We start from the raw sequence: 16,773 nt of genomic DNA, 5'->3' as shown, positions 1-16,773 counted from the left end.
TCCCCTGCCACCCCCTGATGCGCTCGGCCCCTCCAGTAGCTGTGGGCTGTGACAGCCCCCAACAGTGGGAACTGGCTGCCAGGGCTGGGCTGGGCTGGGGACCGCGAGCTGGCACTGTGCTGCCCAGGGGTTGACGCTCGTGTTTCAGCTGCGCTCTCACCTTTCCCTTCTCTTGGTTTCTGGCACCCAAGGAAGAGAAGTCTCTATTTTGATTTTTATATCAGGTATTGGCTTGTGCTTGCTGTGCCGCTGCCTGGCCCCCCCCCCCCTTTCTCCCCATGTGCGTCCATCCCTCTTGCCGTGCAGAGGAGCCGTGACCCCAAAGCGGGGCAGGGCTGCCCTCCCGCATGCAAGCCCTCTCCCAGCACTGGAGGGGCCGACTCCTTGCCTCCTTGTGTAGTGTGCCCTGTGCTGCCATGTCGGGGACAGGGGGTCCCATGGGAGGGAGGGCAAGAGCAGACTGTCCCAGTGGCCGTGAGCCAGCGTTGGCCCCAGCCAGTGCGGGGGTCCCTGGGCCACAAGGCTAGGTGTATGGCACACGGTGCTCAGCACACCCGGACCCTGACCAGCCTCTCTTCCATGTGCAGCCCCGACGAGGACTCCTGCCAGAAGTTTGTACCCTTTGTGGGGGTGAGTGCGTTGAGGGGCCAGCAGGCAATTGGGGCTGGGGGGGGCGGAGAGGGGAAGTGCACAGCCCTGCTGATGCTGGGGATCATCTAACTCATCTGTCCTTGCAGGTGGTGAAGGTGGGCCTGGTGGAGCAGTCCTTCAGCGCCTCTGGTGAGTCCCTGGGGACCCCCAGTCCCTGGCTCCCTTCTCCACTGCGTGGAGGCCCTTGTTGGTACCCCTCAACCCCCCCCACCGACCCACACTCTTCCTCCCCAGTGGACTCGGATGATGCCACAGTCTGCACCCCCTCCCTGCTGAGCTCAGCGCCAGCCGCCGGTGGAGCAGCCCCCTATGGCAAGGAGACCGTGAGCACCCCACCGCCATCCCCATCCGTCAGCAGTGGCCTCTCAGGTGCCGGGTAAGGAAGCCTCACGCAGTCTGAGGCAGTGGGTGCTGGGGGTGGCGGGGTGGGAGGGTTTGAGGTGCTCGCTGGCGAGGTTGCCACATCCCGGGGTTATCGGGCCAGTGTGCGGCTGCGTGCTCCACGCTGCTGCCCGTCTTGCCCAGGTCTCTGAGCCCCGGTGTGGAGGTGATGGGCCTGCAGGTGGACTACTGGACAACACAAGGGCTGGAAAGGAAGAAGGAGGGCGAGAAGCGGGAGACGGGTATCAAGAACACGCTCAAGAGCAACTTCCGCTCACTCCAGGTCAGCCGCATCCCCGGCACGGGGGAGCTGGTGCCCCCGAGCACCATGGCCATGACCGTGGTCACCAAGGAGAAAAACAAGAAAGGTAACCAAGCCCACCCTGGGGTGCTCTCTGGACTGTGGGGGCCACAGTCTGTTGCAAAAAGGGCAGGGGGGGGAGCCCGCAGGAGGGCAGGGCTGAGACCCGGCCCAGCAGGGGCCAGTCAGTGCAGCCAGCCCTGGGGTGAGGGCTCCCACCCAGGGCCAGGTGGGGATATCCTAACACTGGTCCTGTCTGTCCTCGGACCCCAGTGATGTTCCTGAGCAAGAAACCAAAAGAGAAGGACTTGGAACCCAAAAGCCAGGTCATCGAAGGGATCACACGCCTCATCTGCACAGCCAAGCACCAGAACACCATGTTGCGAGGTGAGGTGCAAGCCCCACGGGGCTGTAGAGGGGGGAGCAGACGAAGCAGCTCAGGCTGCCTGTGGCAGGGCTGCACCTCACTGCACCCTCTCCCCTCAGTCTCCATAGATGGGGTGGAGTGGAACGATGTGAAGTTTTTCCAGCTGGCGGCACAGTGGCCAACGCACGTCAAGTACCTCCCTGTGGGCATCTTTGGCTACTCAAAGAGCGTGTGAGACGCAGGGGCTGCCCAGGGATGGAGCTGCGGAGGGTCGCAGGAGGAGACAGGGAGACAGAGACAGACTTGCTCTTGTCCCCTCTCTGCTGCGGCCCAGCCCCTGCCTGCTCTGCAGAGGGAGATAACACACCCGCACCGCTCCCTGTGGGCCAAGACCCGTGAAGGTGAGGCCAGTGAGACCGGGTCCGTGCACCCTCCAACACCAGCCAGGGCACCACGCCATCTGCCTCCCATGACCCCCAAGAGCAGCCTGGGACAAGGGTTGGCACCAGCCAGCAGGGACCCAGAAAGGGCTCTGGGCCCCACTTTTCCCCCCTGACATGCCTGCCAGGCCAGCTCCCCAGCCAGCCGGGGCCCCAGCTGGGCTGGGCCCAGGCATGTTCCCCAGCGCTGGAGCCAGCAGGATTGCTCCTGGGGGGATGCAGGGCCCACCAACCTTGTACCGCCCCTTGCCAGCCCCACTGCCAGCCTCAACGCTGCTGTGCCCGGCCCTGCCCCGCAGGGCTGAGCCTCAGCGGCTTTTGTAGTCCCCCTGCAGCCCTGCTGCCAAGGCTGGCAGAGCAGAGCGCGGCTGAGGCTGTCCCCCTCATTTCCCCATCCCTTCCCGGCCAGCCCTGCCCCATGGTGCTGCCAGCTGGAGGTGTGGCATGGGGGCACCTGGGTTTTTTTTTTACAAGATTCTATTTTTTTTAAATTTATTGTACGGTTACTTTTCGGGATTAATTTTAATAAATTAATGCTGGTACCATTACGGCAGGGGCGTGTGTGTGTCCCTCCATGCCTGAGGAGAGAACGCGTAGGGGCAGGGTGCGGCTACTACCACCACTCCAGCAAGCACAGCTCTCAGGGCTGTTGAACCATGTTCCATGCCATGGGCCAGCTGAGCTCTCCGACAGACTACGACCTGGGCCTGGGTGGGGCTTGGCTCGTTTATTTAAAACAAAACCCACAAGTACTCAAGAAGAGACAGGCTCGACTCAGCCCAGCCAGGTCCTTGTCTACCTGAAGGTGGAAAAAGTCTGTCTCTTTTCAGCAGAGGCTGGGCTTGCTGCTGTCTTGATTTCTACAGTCTGGAAGGCAACCTGGGGCTGGACCTGGGAGGTAGGGGGTGTTGTGGGTTCAGCAGAGATGTATTCCAAGACATGAGGCCTCTCCTCCTGGCGCCGGAGATAGCCCTGGTTCAGCAGGTGCAGGACACAGGACAGCACATCCACGCTGTGGCAGCAGAAGCTTGGGAATTGTAGCCCTGGCCCCAACTCGCCCTTCTGGCAGGCATCGATCACCTACAGCAGCAAGGGAGCCACACGCTGCAGCACAGCGCAGCACCCGGGTGGCCCCTCTCTGCCCACCCCCCGAGCCCTCCATACCCTAAACACCAGGTTGTCAATGTGGAGCTGCTTCTCCAGTTTGAGGATGCGGGTGATGAGGCAGCAGAGGACGTTCCTCTTCCTTTCCAGGGCGCTGACGTCAGCCCTCTCTGCCCGCAGGTACCTCTGCCGGGGCAGCAGCCTCAGGTGGCGGCCAGAGGCACGGGCCAGGGCCGCCTGGTTCAGCCGCAGCGCACCTGGAGCTAGCACCCGACCCAGGGTCAGCCGAGCCCCGAGATGGGCCCTGAAGGAGCCCCAGGACCCCCGCAGGGCTGTCGGACCCGACCGCGGGCCTCCCACTGCTGCCTTCGCAGGGGTCAGCCCCATCCCCGGCCCCCCCAAGCGACAGCCGCATGCACAACCCCTGGCCCCGGTCCCCAGCCCCACGCGCAGACCCGAAACCCAGCCACCCACGCACCGGCAGACAGACTCGCCTCCCCTACCCCAGCACCCCCCAGGGGTGCCCCAGCCCCACGCTCACCTCCCGGCGTGCAGCTCTGCACCAGGACGCCCTCGCCGTGGGTCAGCGGCGTCAGCGCGTGGTGCACCAGGTCAGCGGGGAGCCCCGTAGCCTGCAGCAGGGCCTCCACGGCCACCTCCTGCAGGAGAGCGCGGGAGGGGAACGGCCAGCCGAGACCCACCAGCCGCAGGTCCAGCCCCAAAGACCGCCGGAGACCCCGGCAGAAGGGAGGACACGGCCCCGCCACGCTCCGGCATCCGCCGCCTCCCTCGCCCCGCCGCGGCCCAGGCTCCTACCTCGGCGCTGTTGAAGCACAGCAGGATGTACATCTGCAGCGTGGACACGTGGAGGACGCAGTCTCCAAACCGCAGCTCGGCGTGGCCCAGCCACGTCCACTGCAACCGCCGGGGCTTCGTGCACTCCCAGCCCAGCTGGCTCTGGCCTGCCAGAGACGGCGTCAGCGCGAGGGCCGGGGGCCAGCTCTGCCGGGCGCTCCCAGCGCAGCCCAGCGCTCCTGCGGAGGACCCGGGCCCCGGCGAGACCCGCGCCCGCCACCGCGACACTCACTCCGCCGGCAGAAGTCGGCGAATTCGTCCAGCGGGGAGCTCAGCGCCGCCGAGAAAAACCTCCCGGGTTCATCCATGTAGCAGAACGGGGAAACGGGCCAGCAGCGCGGGGACAGGGCTAGCACCTTCACCTCTGGCCCGTCCGCCGCCGAGGCCGTCCCCGGTGCCTGGGCACGCGGACACGAGGGCGGCTCAGAAGAGGCCCCCGGATCCTCATGAGGAAGGTGGGCAGCCCCCAGCCTCCCCGCCCCACCAGCGCGCTACCTCGTCCAGGTCCGTGTCCAGCTCCAGCAGCCGCTTGTCCCGCTCCTGCAGCTGGAAGAGGTAGAACTGCTGCTGGAGCTCCTCCGACTCGGCCAAGTTGCTCAGCATCTCTTGGGGGAAGCGGCTGGGGAAGCACAGCCCGATCTGCTCCACGATGGCTCCTTCCAGCCACGACGGCCCTTGCGCCAGGAGCCGGTCCCCCAGGTAGTGCCTGCCACAGCCACCGGCGTCAGGTCAGGGGCCGGCCCGAGCCCTGTGGCCATCGGCCGGCCGGCAGGAGAGGGAGACGGCCCCGGCTCTGGCCTCACCCCGAGGCGCACGGGCCCGGCAGCACCCGTCTCCCCTCCCCGTCGCCAGCAGGGAACGCGCCTCCGCAGACCGGCAGCGCCCGTGGGCCCTTGCAGCCTTTCCTCCGCGTAAGCAAAGCGGGAGCACCACTGCCGCACCAGCCCGGGCTCAGCCACGGCCTCGGCACCGCCGTGCCAGGCCCTCGGGTCCCGTGGAGACGCGGCAGCCCCCGGCCCCTCACCGGTAGAAGTGCTCGAAGGTGTGGGCGAGCTCCAGGCCGCTGAAGACGACGAAGGGCTCCAGGATCCGCTGCAGCCGCCGCAGCGGCCCCGCGCTGCCCGCAGCCCCGTGGAGCTCCTGGATCTGCACGTCAAGGTAGCGGGCGAACTGCTCGCTCACCTGCGGAATGGACGGGGCTGGCTGCGGAGGGGGCTCGCTGGGTGGCCGCAGGGCCAGGCTGGGGGAACGGCCCCGGGGGGAGCACCCGGCAAACCCCGGGGCTCTCGGGCAGGGGGGCTCTCAGGTGCCCAGGCACCAGGTCCGGGCAGGAGCATGCCAGCCCCGGCGCCGCGCTCCCTCGACTCACGTGCAGGGTGGTAAGGAAGGAGAGCTGCAGCAAAGCCCCCGCGAAGCCCTGGCCCAGGGCCAGCACGAAGGCGGCCTGCTGCCCGAAGAGCTCCTCCGTGGCGCCGCGCAGGCGCTGGTACAGCCCGCAGTATCGCTCCACGAGGTCCGGCGCCTGCCCCGCCGCCTCCAGGAACCGCTGCACCTGCAGGATGCGGCGCGACAGGGCTGAGCCCCGCAGCGGGACGTGCCCGTCACCTGCGGGAAGGTCCGCGGCCACAGCCTCGCTCCGCCGACGCTAACCGCCCAGGTCGCGGCCGGGGCATGACCTGAGGCCCCGGTGCAGCCACGGGCGACCGAGAGCTTGCGGCAAGGCGGGAGCGCAGCCCCGAGAGGTGGGCAGGGGCTGCGGGGGGCCAGACAGCAGCCCAGCAGAAAATAAGTGGCCTGACGCCATACCCGTCTCCCGGCCTGAAGCACGAGCCCTGCCAGGGTGGTGAGCACAGCGGGGCTGCCCCCACACCCCTCCGGGCCCCACCGAGGCCAGGAACAGCCCCACTCCCCACTACGCCCACCCGGTGCGGGGTCCCACGCGCCCTCTCCGGCCCCCCAAGCTCTACCTGCTGCTGCACCACGCCACGCCAGCACTGCGAGATGTCCCGCAGGCTGCTCGACTTCTCCACCGCCACCTTCGCAGCCCTGGCCGGCACCTCCTTGTTCTTCCCCTCCTTCCCGCCTGCCGAGGGACAACCCCGGGCTCGGCACGCTGACCGCCAGCGGCCTTCCCCTCTCCCCGGGAGCGCAGGGCAGAGGAGATGCCGGGAAGACACGGCCACGAGCCCAGGAGCCTCCTGTGCCACGGGGCTCCCCGTGGCCACAGCCTGGTGCTCGGGACCACCCCTCGCCCAGCCCCACGGGAGGGCAGCCCCTCGCTCACCGGCTGTCCTCGCCTCCTCCGGCTCCAGGCCGCCGCCGGGGTCCACGTGCACCAGGAGCTGGGTCAGGCGCCGCACACGGGAACCAAAGACGGCACCGCGGCTCGCGGCGCAGCCGGGCGGCTCCACGCTCTCCAGGTACTCGCTCAGCAGCCAGGCCAGGGGGCTGATGCCGCACGGGTCTGCGAGGCCAAGCGGGCTCAGAGCCGGGTGCCGCAGCCTGGGGCACGGCGCCGACGGGCCCGGGAGAGCGCGGGGTACCTGGGCTGGTGATGCTCTGCACCAAGGGGTTCACCAGGGCCTCCCAGCACGTCCTGCCCAAGGCGCGGGCCGCCTCGTCGTCGGGAAGGAAGCGGTCGGCGAAGCCCTGCTCGTGCTGCAGCGCCCGGTTCAGCCTGCAACAGCGACCGGGCACCTGCCGACGGCTGGGGGGATCCCCCCGGGAAAGCAGAGCGCAGCCGTCGCTCCCCACTCTGTACCTCGCCAGGCTCGGCGGCCCCCACCAAAACGGGGGGCTGCGCAGCGCCTGCAGCCGCGAGATCCTGCCTGCGCCTGCCCCTGCGGGCCGCCTCTCTTGGGGGGGTGAGCTGCGCCCACATGCGCAGCTTAAACCTGGGGGAGCCCGAGGTGGCCCCGGCCCTGCGGGACACCCGGCTGCTCCTCTCCCGGCCCCGCAGTCACCCTCACGAGCTGTGAGGGGACGCGATGGCATGGGCAGGAGACGACCCACCTGCCGAAGAGCTGCAGCAGTCGCCCCCGGTCACGGCAGATCTCCTGGCACCAGGCGTGAGCCCGAGCAGTGCAGGAGAGGAACGTCCGCCGGCACAGCTGCTCCTTGAAGATGGGCCAGAAAGTCGGCTTGGGACCCAGCACCTCGATGCCACGCACACGTGTGTCAATGCCGCCCTGCGGGAGAGCGCGACCCTCAGCTCCTCAGGCCCCCAATGCCCCGTGCCGCCATCTCCCCGGCCCGGCCCCCGCTCCCCTACCTGCTGGCACCGCTTCACCCGGATCTGGATGACGGGCCAGAAGCGGGTCATGTTCTCCAGCAGGATCACTCTGCTGTCCGAGGGCAGGACGGTCACCTGCAGGCAGACAGCGAGCCCTCAGCACCCCAGGCAGTGAGCGCCAGCCACCCTGCATGCCCCCCGGCCACCCCCCTTTAAAGCCACGGCCTCCGTACCCCCCGCCAGCCACGGGGCCCCGCTTCTGCCTCGCAGCCCCAGCACGCCAGCCTGCTGCCGACCGGGCTGCTGCAGGGCTGCCTGTGCCCAAGTCTACGGCCAGGAGGCTGCCGCAGCACCGCTCCTGCCATCCCCACCTCCCCATGGGACACCTCCCAGGGCCCCGCGCCGGGGCGAGACCTTCACGGGGCACAGCGAGGACCGGCCTGCTGCTCCTGTGGGGCACCACGGCCCGAGCGGCCCCGGCGAGACTCACCGCGTTGAGCTCCGTCCTGACGGTGGCTGGGCTGTCTCCCCCCAGCACCACGACGCGGGCCGGCATGTAGCTGGAGTCCTCGCTGGCCACCAGCATGCTCATCTCCCTGCCGCACAGCAAACGCGGAGCTGCCCCGCCGTCCCCGCCAGCCCCACGCGCCGCTGCCCGCGTCCAGCAACCCCCGGACGGGGCTCGCGCGGACCCCCAAAGCCCTCTCCTGGCCTCGAGACCCCCCGGCCCTCCTGGCCCAGCCCCACCTGACCACCACGCCGCACTGCATGTGGACGGTGATGAAGTGGGAGCCGGTGCTGCCGTTCGACTCCCAGTAGGTCTTGGGGTTCCTGTCCGTGAGCTTGCTGGCCCGGTGGGGGTTGGAGGAGACCTGCACCTTCTCCCAACACTTGTCCTCCTTCACCTCCACGCTGGAGCCTGCGGGGAGAGCACGGGGAGCCTCCGGCCGCCAGGCCAGCACGCGTCGGGCACGGGGGGCCGGCTCCCGCTCCCCGCGCTCACCTCGGCACAGGTTGTGCAGAAAGACGTCAAAGAAGGGGATGCCGATGGGCCGGTGGCTCCGGCGGTGCTCCTCAATCTGCCCCAGGACCAGCTACGGGACGGGGCGAGGCTCTCACCGCCGGCCCGGCGTCCTCCTCCCCTCGCCTGCCGCGGGGCTGCGTCGGGCAGAGGGCCGCCCCATGGTGCCGGGGACCCACCTGGATGCAGCCGGCCAAGATGCTGGTCGTCAGCTTCTTGTAGAGGCTGGCGTACTTCTCGCAGTCGATCACCAGGTCGAGCAGGGCTGGCGCCAGCGCCGGAGCCGTGCCGTGCTTGTCCAGGGCTTTGGACAGAGCCTCGCGGGTGCCCACGCGGCACATCACCACCGCGCAGTCCTTGCTGGCGGTGGCCAGCCGGTGCAGGAAGCCGACCACCTCCTGCACCACCTGCGGAGCAGGCGGTGGTGAGCGGCCAGGCCGGCGCTGGGAACCCGCCGGGCCCCAGCAGCGGGGTGCTGCGGCGCTCCATCCCCTCTGCTCCGCCGCTGCTGCGGCAGCGCCCACGAGAGCCCGGCCGGCTGCGGCGCCGGGCACGCCAGCCAGTGGGACGCGGCCGCAGCCAGGACGGCCGCTCCCCGCCTCTCCCAGCCCGGCCAACACGCGGCACGGCACGGCTGGCAAAGCCGCCCCTGCCTGCCAGGAGTCCCGGGGCCCCCTCACCTCCCGGTCGCTGCTGTGGGCGCTCAGGGAGGACAAACAGGGCTCCACACACTCGTGCCAGGGCAGCACGTCCTCCTGGTAACCGTCCAGGAACTTGTTCAGGATCCTGAGGGACGGAGGGGGCCCACTCAGGCCGGGGCACGTCGGCAGCCGTGCCAGAGGCAGCCCTGCTTCTCTGCCCCACCTGCAAGGCCGGCACCCCCAGGGACTGGGAGCCAAGGCTCCCCAGGCACCCGGGACACCCCACCGGCACCCAGGCACGTGCCGCTCTGCCCCCACCTGCCCCTGCGCCCCAGGACGCCCCGATCAGCACCCGCCTACGTGCTGGGGTGCCCCTGCCAGAGAAGGACAGCCCCCCCAGGACCCACAGACACGCGCCGCGTCCCCCCGGCATCGCCGCCAGCACTCGCGCGCCTGCTGCGGAGGACCCGGAGCCCACCGCGTCCCCCCGGACCCACCTGAGGATGCTCAGGCTCACGCCCTTCTCCGCCCCCAGCAGCTCGAAGCTGCGCAGCAGCAGCCTGAAGCATCTGGGGTCCCGCAGCAGCCGGGCCGCCTCGCCGGAGGGGACGGGGCCTTCGCCGCAGAGCTGCCGCTCCAGTGCCACCACCACCTCCTTGGACAAGACGCCGTCCCCCAGGCCGCCCAGCAGCGTCCGCACGCCCCTCAGGTCCAGCGGGGCCTCTCTGCCTGCCGCAACAAGGACGCGCGGGTCCCGCTCGAGAGATGGCTGGCACGTCGGCCCCCGGCGTGCTCTGCCCTGGCCGGACAGCCGGCCCTGCCCGCCGCACCCGGGGGCCCGCGGCACGGCGGGCGGCACGCTACCTGCCGTCTCCGGGCCCGGGGGCAGCCGGTGCTCCGCGAGGCGGTTGATGGCGCCGAGGGCCAGCATCGCGTGAGGGCAGCCGGCGCTCTGCCCGTCCCGCCAGCAGCTCTGCAGCACCCTGGGGAGATCGCAGCTCGCCAGCTGCTCCGCCAGGCCCCGGTGGCCGTCCATCAGCATGTTCACCACCAGCAAGCCGTTCCGCACACCTGAGGAGCCCCTGAAGGGACAGAGCAATGCGGGCGCCTTCCTCCCGGGAGCACGGAGCCTCCCCTGCGCCCGCAAGCCACCGGCCTGCCTTGCTCGCGCCCCCCGCCCTGGGGCAGAGGGTGTCCCCCCGCCCCCAGCCGCGGCCCTCGCTCTGCCCCTACCCTGGGACCCTCTGCAGGGTGCTGACGGCAGCAGGGATGGCACTCAGCAGGCCGGACGAGCCCTCGCTGGAGGCAGACCCGATGCTGGCAAAGATCTCCCGCATCATCTGCGCGTCGGCGTGGTTCAGGGGCTTCCCACCGGCACCTCCCGGCTCACCGGCCGCGGCTCCCACCAACACCTTCAGGGCCTGCAAGGTCAACGGCGGTCAGGAGGGCGGCGGGCGTCTCCGCCGCACCCGGGCGAGCCGGCGCCCTGCCCGCCCGCCTACAGCATCCCCTCTGCCGCGCTCACCGCCAGGCCGGCCTGCTGCACCAGGGCAGAGGAGGCGTGCTGCCGCATGCAGGCCAGCACAGCCCGCACGCCGCCCTCCGTGGCGAACGGCACGCGCCAGTCGTACTTTGCCATGAGCACGGCCAGCAGCCGCAGCGTCACCGCCACCAGGGCCTTCTCTGCCGCCTCGGCGCTCAGCAGCTCCGCCGCCACCTTCGCCAGCTTCTCCCTGCGCGGGAAAGGACACCTCGGGAGGAGCCTCCTGGCGCTGCCGCCGGCACGCCGGCACCCCGGGCCCGGCCAGCCGCCTTCTCCCTGCCCACGTGCCTCTACCGCACCGGGTCAGCCCCAGGAACGAGCCGGCCTGGGACAAAGGCACACGAGATCCACCTCTCTTCTTGCCCAGCACGCAGGGACACACCGGCCGTCGCGCTTCCGCTGCCACCTCCGGTACTCTCCCCCACCCTGCCGACACAGCCCTCCCCAGCCAGCAAGGAGGGCTGTGCGACACCCCACGGCTCACCCAACGCTCCTGGTCCCCAGCCCGCCCTGGGCTCTGCCGACTTGCTGCTCGGGCTCGGGCTCCTCCTCCAGGATCTTCACGATGTGCTTGAGCCCAGCTAAGCGCAGCCCCACCTCCGAGCTGCTGCTCTGGACCACGTCCACCACGGCTGCGATCTTGGCCAGCGAGCCCCTCTCGCTCGCCCCCTCGCAGCTGCCCAACGCTGGCGGGAAGGAGACGGGGACACAGGCGTTAGGGCAGCAGTAACACCCCCAGCAACTCCCGGGGTGCCACGCACCCACAGACCCACCAGCACCCACAGGACCCCCCGTCCCAGGCAACCTCTGGGCGCCTGGCCTCCCGTGTCCTGCCCAGAGCCTTCCTCCGACGAGGCAACGGTGCCGCCTCCGCCACCGTGCGTGCGCCCCAGCGCGTAGCAGGCGATTACCTTTGATCTGCTCCTCCGTCACCTCGGGGAAGAACAGCCCTTCCCTCTCCAGGAGCTCGCTGAACAGCTGGGAATCCGACTTGGCCGCCACAGCGGGGGCTTGGGGCGGCACTGTGGCTGCGGAAAGGTCTTCCTTCGCCGCTGTGGCTTCAGGGCCAGCGCTCCTGCAGCCGGCACCCTCCGAGGACACCGCGGGGCCACCCCCGCCATCCTGCTCGGCCCCCCTGCCGAGGAAGTATTTGGCGTAGACGTGGGAGCCGCGCAGGTCACACTGAGCGCTGCCCTGGCACCGCTGCTCCAAGACCCGCAGCATCTTCTGGGCCAGCTCCGCAGGTACTGACAGCTGGATCAGGGCTTCTTCATCCACCTCCGACAGCTGGACAGACGGGGTCACGTTAACCCTCACGGACTCACCACAGACCCCACGCCCCTTGTGACGGCCAGCGCCACGACGGACAGAAAGGCTGCACCGCTGGAGGGCCCCGAGGCCATTTCCCAGTGCCACCCTCCCCTGGCAGTCCCCAACCCAACTACCACCAGCCCAGACCTCCCACCAGCACTCACCACCCAACCGCAACCGGCAGAATCACCCCGTGGGCTTGCCTCGCCTACCCAAACCTCGCCGGACACAGTCACCCTTCCAGGGTCACGGGAGACCGCACTTCCTCTCATCTCTCCTCACTCCTTTGCTGTGCCCAGCTCCCCACGCTCTCGCCATCCCCGACTCACCCTCCCCTTGCAGTCCCAGTTCTGCCCCGTTCAGGCCATCCCTACACAGCTCACGCTTGCCATCTCCTCCTCCGCGCCCGGTCCCTTCCCTATCGTTCTCCCTCACTCCCTCCCTCCCAGTTCCCCGCTGCAGGCTCTGGCCCTTACCTGCTCCCCCTGGTCCTGCTGGATGAGAGAGATGATCTCTTTCTGCTCCTGCACTTCCAGCTTCTTCACAAAGAAGAGCAGCTCCCACCACTCGGCACGGCTCAGGGCCTCTGCAGCCTTGGCCGGCTGCTCCCCCAGGTAAGGCAGAGAGTACAGGCCCCCAAAGGGCTTGCAGAAAAACGGCTGCGCAACTGCAGGAGAGCAGAGCAAGGAAGGGCACTGTCAGCTCTGCCAATTCCCCCATCCTCTGCTGCACACCCCACATTCCCCAGGGAAAGAGCTCGTGCGGACCGTCTGGGCAGAAGAGGTCCCCACCGTCCCACAGCCTGCTGTGGGAAAGGGAGGTGACAGGAGGGCAGCGAGAAAGGGGGAACGTGCTGGGAGGAGACCCCACAAGCTGCAGAGATGGGGATTACCATCTTTACTTGAACCTCTTTGGGCTGTAGAACAGAAAAAGCACACGCTTAAAGTGGGCAACTCTAGCTCACTGCTCCCCCAACCTGTTCCCACGGTGCCTGGACCAGCCAGGGCAACGCACTCGGACACCCAGCACCAGCAGAATCCACAGTGCCAGCGTGCAGCTGCAGAAAGGCTGGGGAGAAAAGCTGCAGGCCCAGCTGACAGGCTGCTCACCTGCTGCCAATTTGTGGTTGCGTGTCAGGGCGGACACCTTCTCCTGGCCCTCATGCTCCTCTTGCCCCGAAGGGCCGATAATCTCCACCATGTGCCAGTGAACCCAGTAGGTACAGCCCAGGGCTTGCCAGTACACCTGAGAAGGAGAGCCCAACACGTACCCAGCTGAGGGAAGGCAAGACCAGCCCCGCTGTTCCCACGCAAGGCTGCGTGCTTCCTACAGCACAACAGAGCTAGACAGGCTCCTCGACAGCCCCTGCCCTCTCAGCAGAGGATACCTGCACGGGCGGCGTGCCGTCGTTGCTCTGGCGGAAGTCACCCTCATCCCCCGCGCTGACCTGCTCATAGTCCTCCAGCATGCGTACCCTCATGCCACGCGCCAGGTTTGCCTGCACGTACTCCACGTAGCTGCTGCGGCTTGGGAAGGCCGAGCGCGTCTTGAAGATGCTGGGCTCTTTTGGTGGGGGAGCAGGGGCTGCCTGAGCAACGGTGCAGGATGTGGCCCTATGCTGGAAGATGGAGCGGGTGGTGCGAGGCCGCAGCTCCTGTTGGGGCAGTGGCTCTGGCTTGTGGCCGTGGTCCCAGCCCATCACGTGCACCAGCTCCAAGATAAGGTTTGCCATAGCCATGCTGAACTCAAACTCCTGCTTCACACGGCTCCTCTCCTCAGCGAGCGGGCTCCGCACAACGCAGTCCTGCTGCTCCCCTCCCTGCTCCACGCCACTGCTGAGCTTGTCCATCAGAGAAGTGACACACAGGTAGCGCTTCACCAGAACGAACAGCAGCTTCCCGGGGATCTGCAACAAGCACGGCTGTCAGAATCGAGCCTGCAGAGCCCCTCCAGCCACCAGCTCATCCACAGTCAGGCTCCCACGATAGCTCCAGACCAGCAGGCAGCAGCAGAGACCTCTCAGCCCACCCTCATCTCCCTGCTCAGAGACAAGGCTCTCCATGTGCCCCTCCACCACTCCCCAGCCTCAAGCCAGGCCCAGATCCTGTGCCAGCTCTCCCCACGCCCAGTCCTGCTCAGCTGCCCACTACCGACTACCCTCCTGTCCTAAACCACAACACCAGCTCTGGCCCCCTCACTCTCAGCCCTCCTGACCCCTAAAACCCACAGGCCCAGGGCTGGCAGGACCTGCCGCTACCTGGGGAAGGTGAATCCCCTCAAAGGACATGCAGTGCTCTTCAGAGGATGTTGTCTCGGCAAACAGCTCCAGCAAGGTGTAGCGACTGTCGAAGTCCATGTGCTGCTCAATGCCATCCTGCTGGCTCAGCGACAGCAGGACATAGGCCCAGCTCCCTGTGACAACAACAGAAATTCTTCAGGCCTCGCAAAGATAACCCTCACCCCACCCTGCCTGCACAATACAGACGTGCAGGCAAGGAACAGCTCTGCTGCTCACTGTCACCCAGAACCACATTCCGTCCTTTAATCTGGGTTGGCAACATTTTGCTCCACTGAATGACACTGTTTTTTCCACCCCTAAAGCTGTGAGATTCCCCCAGAGCAGCAGCCCCAAATAAATGACTCCAGAACAGGGTTCCAGGGGAGAAAGAAGTTAAGTTTTAACCTGAATCAGCCCCCCATCTGCCCCACTGGAGAGCCATGTGAGCTCGGGCACTAGGACAGGGAAAGCCAGATCTCTTGTGCGACACACCACCACTAGCAACCTTCCAGGCGCACTCAAGCCTCATCGGTCACTTCTGAGCCACGGCAGCTCCTCTCAAATGAGAGGACTGGGAAAGGACCAGCCTCTACCCACCAGGGCCTAAGGAAAGGCTCCCTGCCAAGAACAGGCCAGAGCCTTTCCGATTGAAAGCATGCAGCAGAGACACCCCGACACTCTGCCAAGCCCCTTGGCATAAGTCCTCCTAACAGTTAATCAGCATCCCAGCTCAGGAAGCTGTCAAGGGAAAGAGTTCCTAAGTCTTAAAGCACCCCAGACAACTACAACCGAGGCGCCCCTTGGAAGCTCCAGTCTGATCCTTCCCCTTTTGCCAAAAAGCCCCGAGACACACTGCTTCCCAGGCATCCCACGCCTACAAAAGGACTGGCACCCCTCAGCTGCCCAGCAGCACCTCCTCAGCTGCACTGAGCAGCAGCAGCAGCAGCCCCCACCTGCATCGTGCGAAGCGAGGGCCCTCAGCATCTTGCCGGCACTGCGGCGGATTTGCTTCTCCTTGTGGCACAGCATCTTCATCAGCAAGTCGAGGGCTCCCGTCTCCTTGAAGGCGCCCGCCAGCGAGCCAATGCTGGCGTACGCGCTCAGCACATGGATGGTGTTGAGGATGGAGGACTCCGGGGCCCCGGTCTCGGCCATCTGCCGGCCAGCTCGCTGCGTCAGGCTCCTGACATCAGCCTTCATCTCCAGCAGCGAGGCTTCATCCAGCGGGACATCTGCAGCGAACGGGCTGGCTGCCTTCTCCTCTTTCACCCACTGCCCTTCCAGCTTCCTCTTGCCCAGCAGCGCCGGGCAGCTGGCACAGACCTCTTCTGCAGACATCCACATCGAGATGTTCTCCGGCTTGGTCTCTGCGGAGGAGGCACTGCTGCCTTCCACTGCTCTCTCTTCCAAGCTGATGATGCTCCACTGGATCAGGTACTCGGGCTGGCCGTCGTAGCCTCGCCGCTGCCGGAGCAGCTCCTCCGGGTAGGCCTGCAGTTTGGCTCCCAGGTGCACAAGCAGGTTGCCATTATGCCTCTCATTCACCATGGCAGGAAACGTGCCTGCAGAGACAGAGGGGGAGCTGGAGCTGGGGAGAGGCGGCTGAGGCCACAGGCTTTGCTATGGCTAGAAACCTATCATCCTGTGGCTCGCAGTGCTTGTAACGTGGCAGCACAACAAATAAAACGTGCTAGCTGTACTGGCTGTACTCAAGGTCAGCACTATAAGCCCCTAACACAACAAGATTAATAAAGCATAAGATAGAGCTCATTTTCTCCTTGGAAAACAGCACATATGGAACAACAAGATAACAGAGCAGGACAAAGTGATCTTTAGACCGTGAAACGGGCTGTGGGCATAGCAGGAACAGGGACAGCAGTGCCCAAGGAGGCCGGCTATTCCCAGGAAGCTCAACCATAAAACCCAGCTGTGGGCTGACAGAGGTCCCCCAGCCCGGTGGAACACGCATCCCGGCCCTGAGTGCCAGCGCAAGCCTGGGCTGGAGGGCTCCGGGGCTCATCACCCGACCGGGAATAGAAGCGCGGCCCAGCAACAGGCCCGTGCCCGGGACACGGACGCTGCAGGCGGGCGGCACGGCACCGCGATTACCGGGGAGCGGGTTTCCGTGGCGCTGACGGCAGCAATAAAGCTCCTTCTAAGCGTGGGGCCAAGCGAGACCTCCCAGGGCACCGAGAAGCGCCCGGCCCGACCCGACCCGGTTGCCGCAGCCCCGGCCCCGGGCCGCCTCACCTCGGGGCTCCGGTCCCGAAGCCTCCCGTGGGTCTCCCCAAAAAAAGGAAAAGACCCGAGACCACCCTAAGACAGCTCCGCTCCAGGTGCTCACCAGGCCAGGCCGTTTCCCAACCCGCTTCCCTCCGCCGCGGGACCGGGCCGGACCGGACGGGACCGAGCCGCCTTTACCTCCAACACCACTTCCACGCCGCTTCCGGGTTGGCGAACGCGCATGCGCGGTCGCTCCCCTACGCGGACGGAAGCTGGACGGGGCCAAAATTCTTCCGCTAGCGGTCCGGTCCCCGCTGGCCGTCCCGGGATACGGGGGGGACACACGGCATGCGGCTGGGGCAGTTCAGGACCGGGGGCGGGGGGGGGGAACACGGGGAGCTGGGGGTGTTGACGTGCGGAAAACT

General features: G+C 67.3%; 2 protein-coding genes across 9 annotated transcripts in view; one reads left to right on the top strand and one right to left on the bottom strand.

Annotated features, from left to right (window-relative positions):
- LOC104322384 (phosphofurin acidic cluster sorting protein 1-like) overlaps positions 1-2,688 on the top strand; it is a 77,508-nt gene extending 74,820 nt beyond the window's left edge. For 2 of the 3 annotated variants that reach the window (XM_069799829.1, XM_069799827.1), the window contains exons 19-25: positions 192-224; positions 588-630; positions 738-780; positions 886-1,027; positions 1,177-1,400; positions 1,607-1,720; positions 1,820-2,688. In XM_069799829.1, coding sequence (XP_069655930.1) covers positions 192-224; positions 588-630; positions 738-780; positions 886-1,027; positions 1,177-1,400; positions 1,607-1,720; positions 1,820-1,935 — 715 coding nt within the window. In that variant the 3' untranslated portion in view covers positions 1,936-2,688. The remainder of the gene's footprint in view (positions 1-191; positions 225-587; positions 631-737; positions 781-885; positions 1,028-1,176; positions 1,401-1,606; positions 1,721-1,819) is intronic. The other variant, XM_069799828.1, reaches the window with a different exon arrangement.
- Positions 2,689-2,852: 164 nt separating this feature from the next.
- Positions 2,853-16,592, bottom strand: LOC104321118 (cullin-9-like). Of its 6 annotated transcripts, none has more exons than XM_069799823.1 (30): positions 16,547-16,592; positions 15,079-15,687; positions 14,105-14,259; positions 13,235-13,753; positions 12,957-13,092; positions 12,324-12,514; positions 11,448-11,823; positions 11,021-11,222; positions 10,519-10,726; positions 10,227-10,414; positions 9,858-10,075; positions 9,491-9,722; positions 9,033-9,138; positions 8,532-8,759; positions 8,335-8,425; positions 8,079-8,250; positions 7,822-7,927; positions 7,371-7,466; positions 7,112-7,287; positions 6,643-6,776; positions 6,384-6,563; positions 6,067-6,182; positions 5,469-5,651; positions 5,124-5,281; positions 4,595-4,805; positions 4,332-4,497; positions 4,061-4,206; positions 3,786-3,903; positions 3,305-3,507; positions 2,853-3,220 (listed from the first exon to the last, which is right to left on the bottom strand). In XM_069799823.1, the coding sequence occupies exons 2-30, from the start codon at positions 15,671-15,673 to the stop codon at positions 2,936-2,938; spliced, it is 5,895 nt and encodes a 1,964-aa protein (XP_069655924.1). In that variant the 5' UTR covers positions 15,674-15,687; positions 16,547-16,592; the 3' UTR covers positions 2,853-2,935. The 6 variants fall into 6 exon arrangements, 5 of the variants coding, with proteins under 5 accessions (XP_069655924.1, XP_069655923.1, XP_069655925.1 ...); XM_069799822.1 differs by having other exon boundaries at positions 16,470-16,573; XM_069799824.1 differs by having other exon boundaries at positions 7,112-7,254; positions 16,470-16,573.
- Positions 16,593-16,773: the final 181 nt, after the last annotated feature.

The sequence above is a fragment of the Haliaeetus albicilla genome, chromosome 13 (assembly GCF_947461875.1).
Source record: "Haliaeetus albicilla chromosome 13, bHalAlb1.1, whole genome shotgun sequence".
NCBI lineage: Eukaryota > Metazoa > Chordata > Aves > Accipitriformes > Accipitridae > Haliaeetus > Haliaeetus albicilla.
Note: the sequence above shows the minus strand (reverse complement) of the source record. Positions and strands in the feature narration are given on the sequence as shown.

Coding starts and splice junctions, on each gene's coding strand:
- LOC104321118 (XM_069799823.1), bottom strand. CDS start 15,673: ATGGTGAATGAGAGGCATAATGGCAACCTGCTTGTGCACCTGGGAGCC. Junction 14,260..15,078: donor CCTCGCTTCGCACGATGCAG/GTGGGGGCTGCT, acceptor TTGTTGTCACAG/GGAGCTGGGCCTATGTCCTG. Junction 13,093..13,234: donor ACGGCACGCCGCCCGTGCAG/GTATCCTCTGCT, acceptor TCTCCTTCTCAG/GTGTACTGGCAAGCCCTGGG.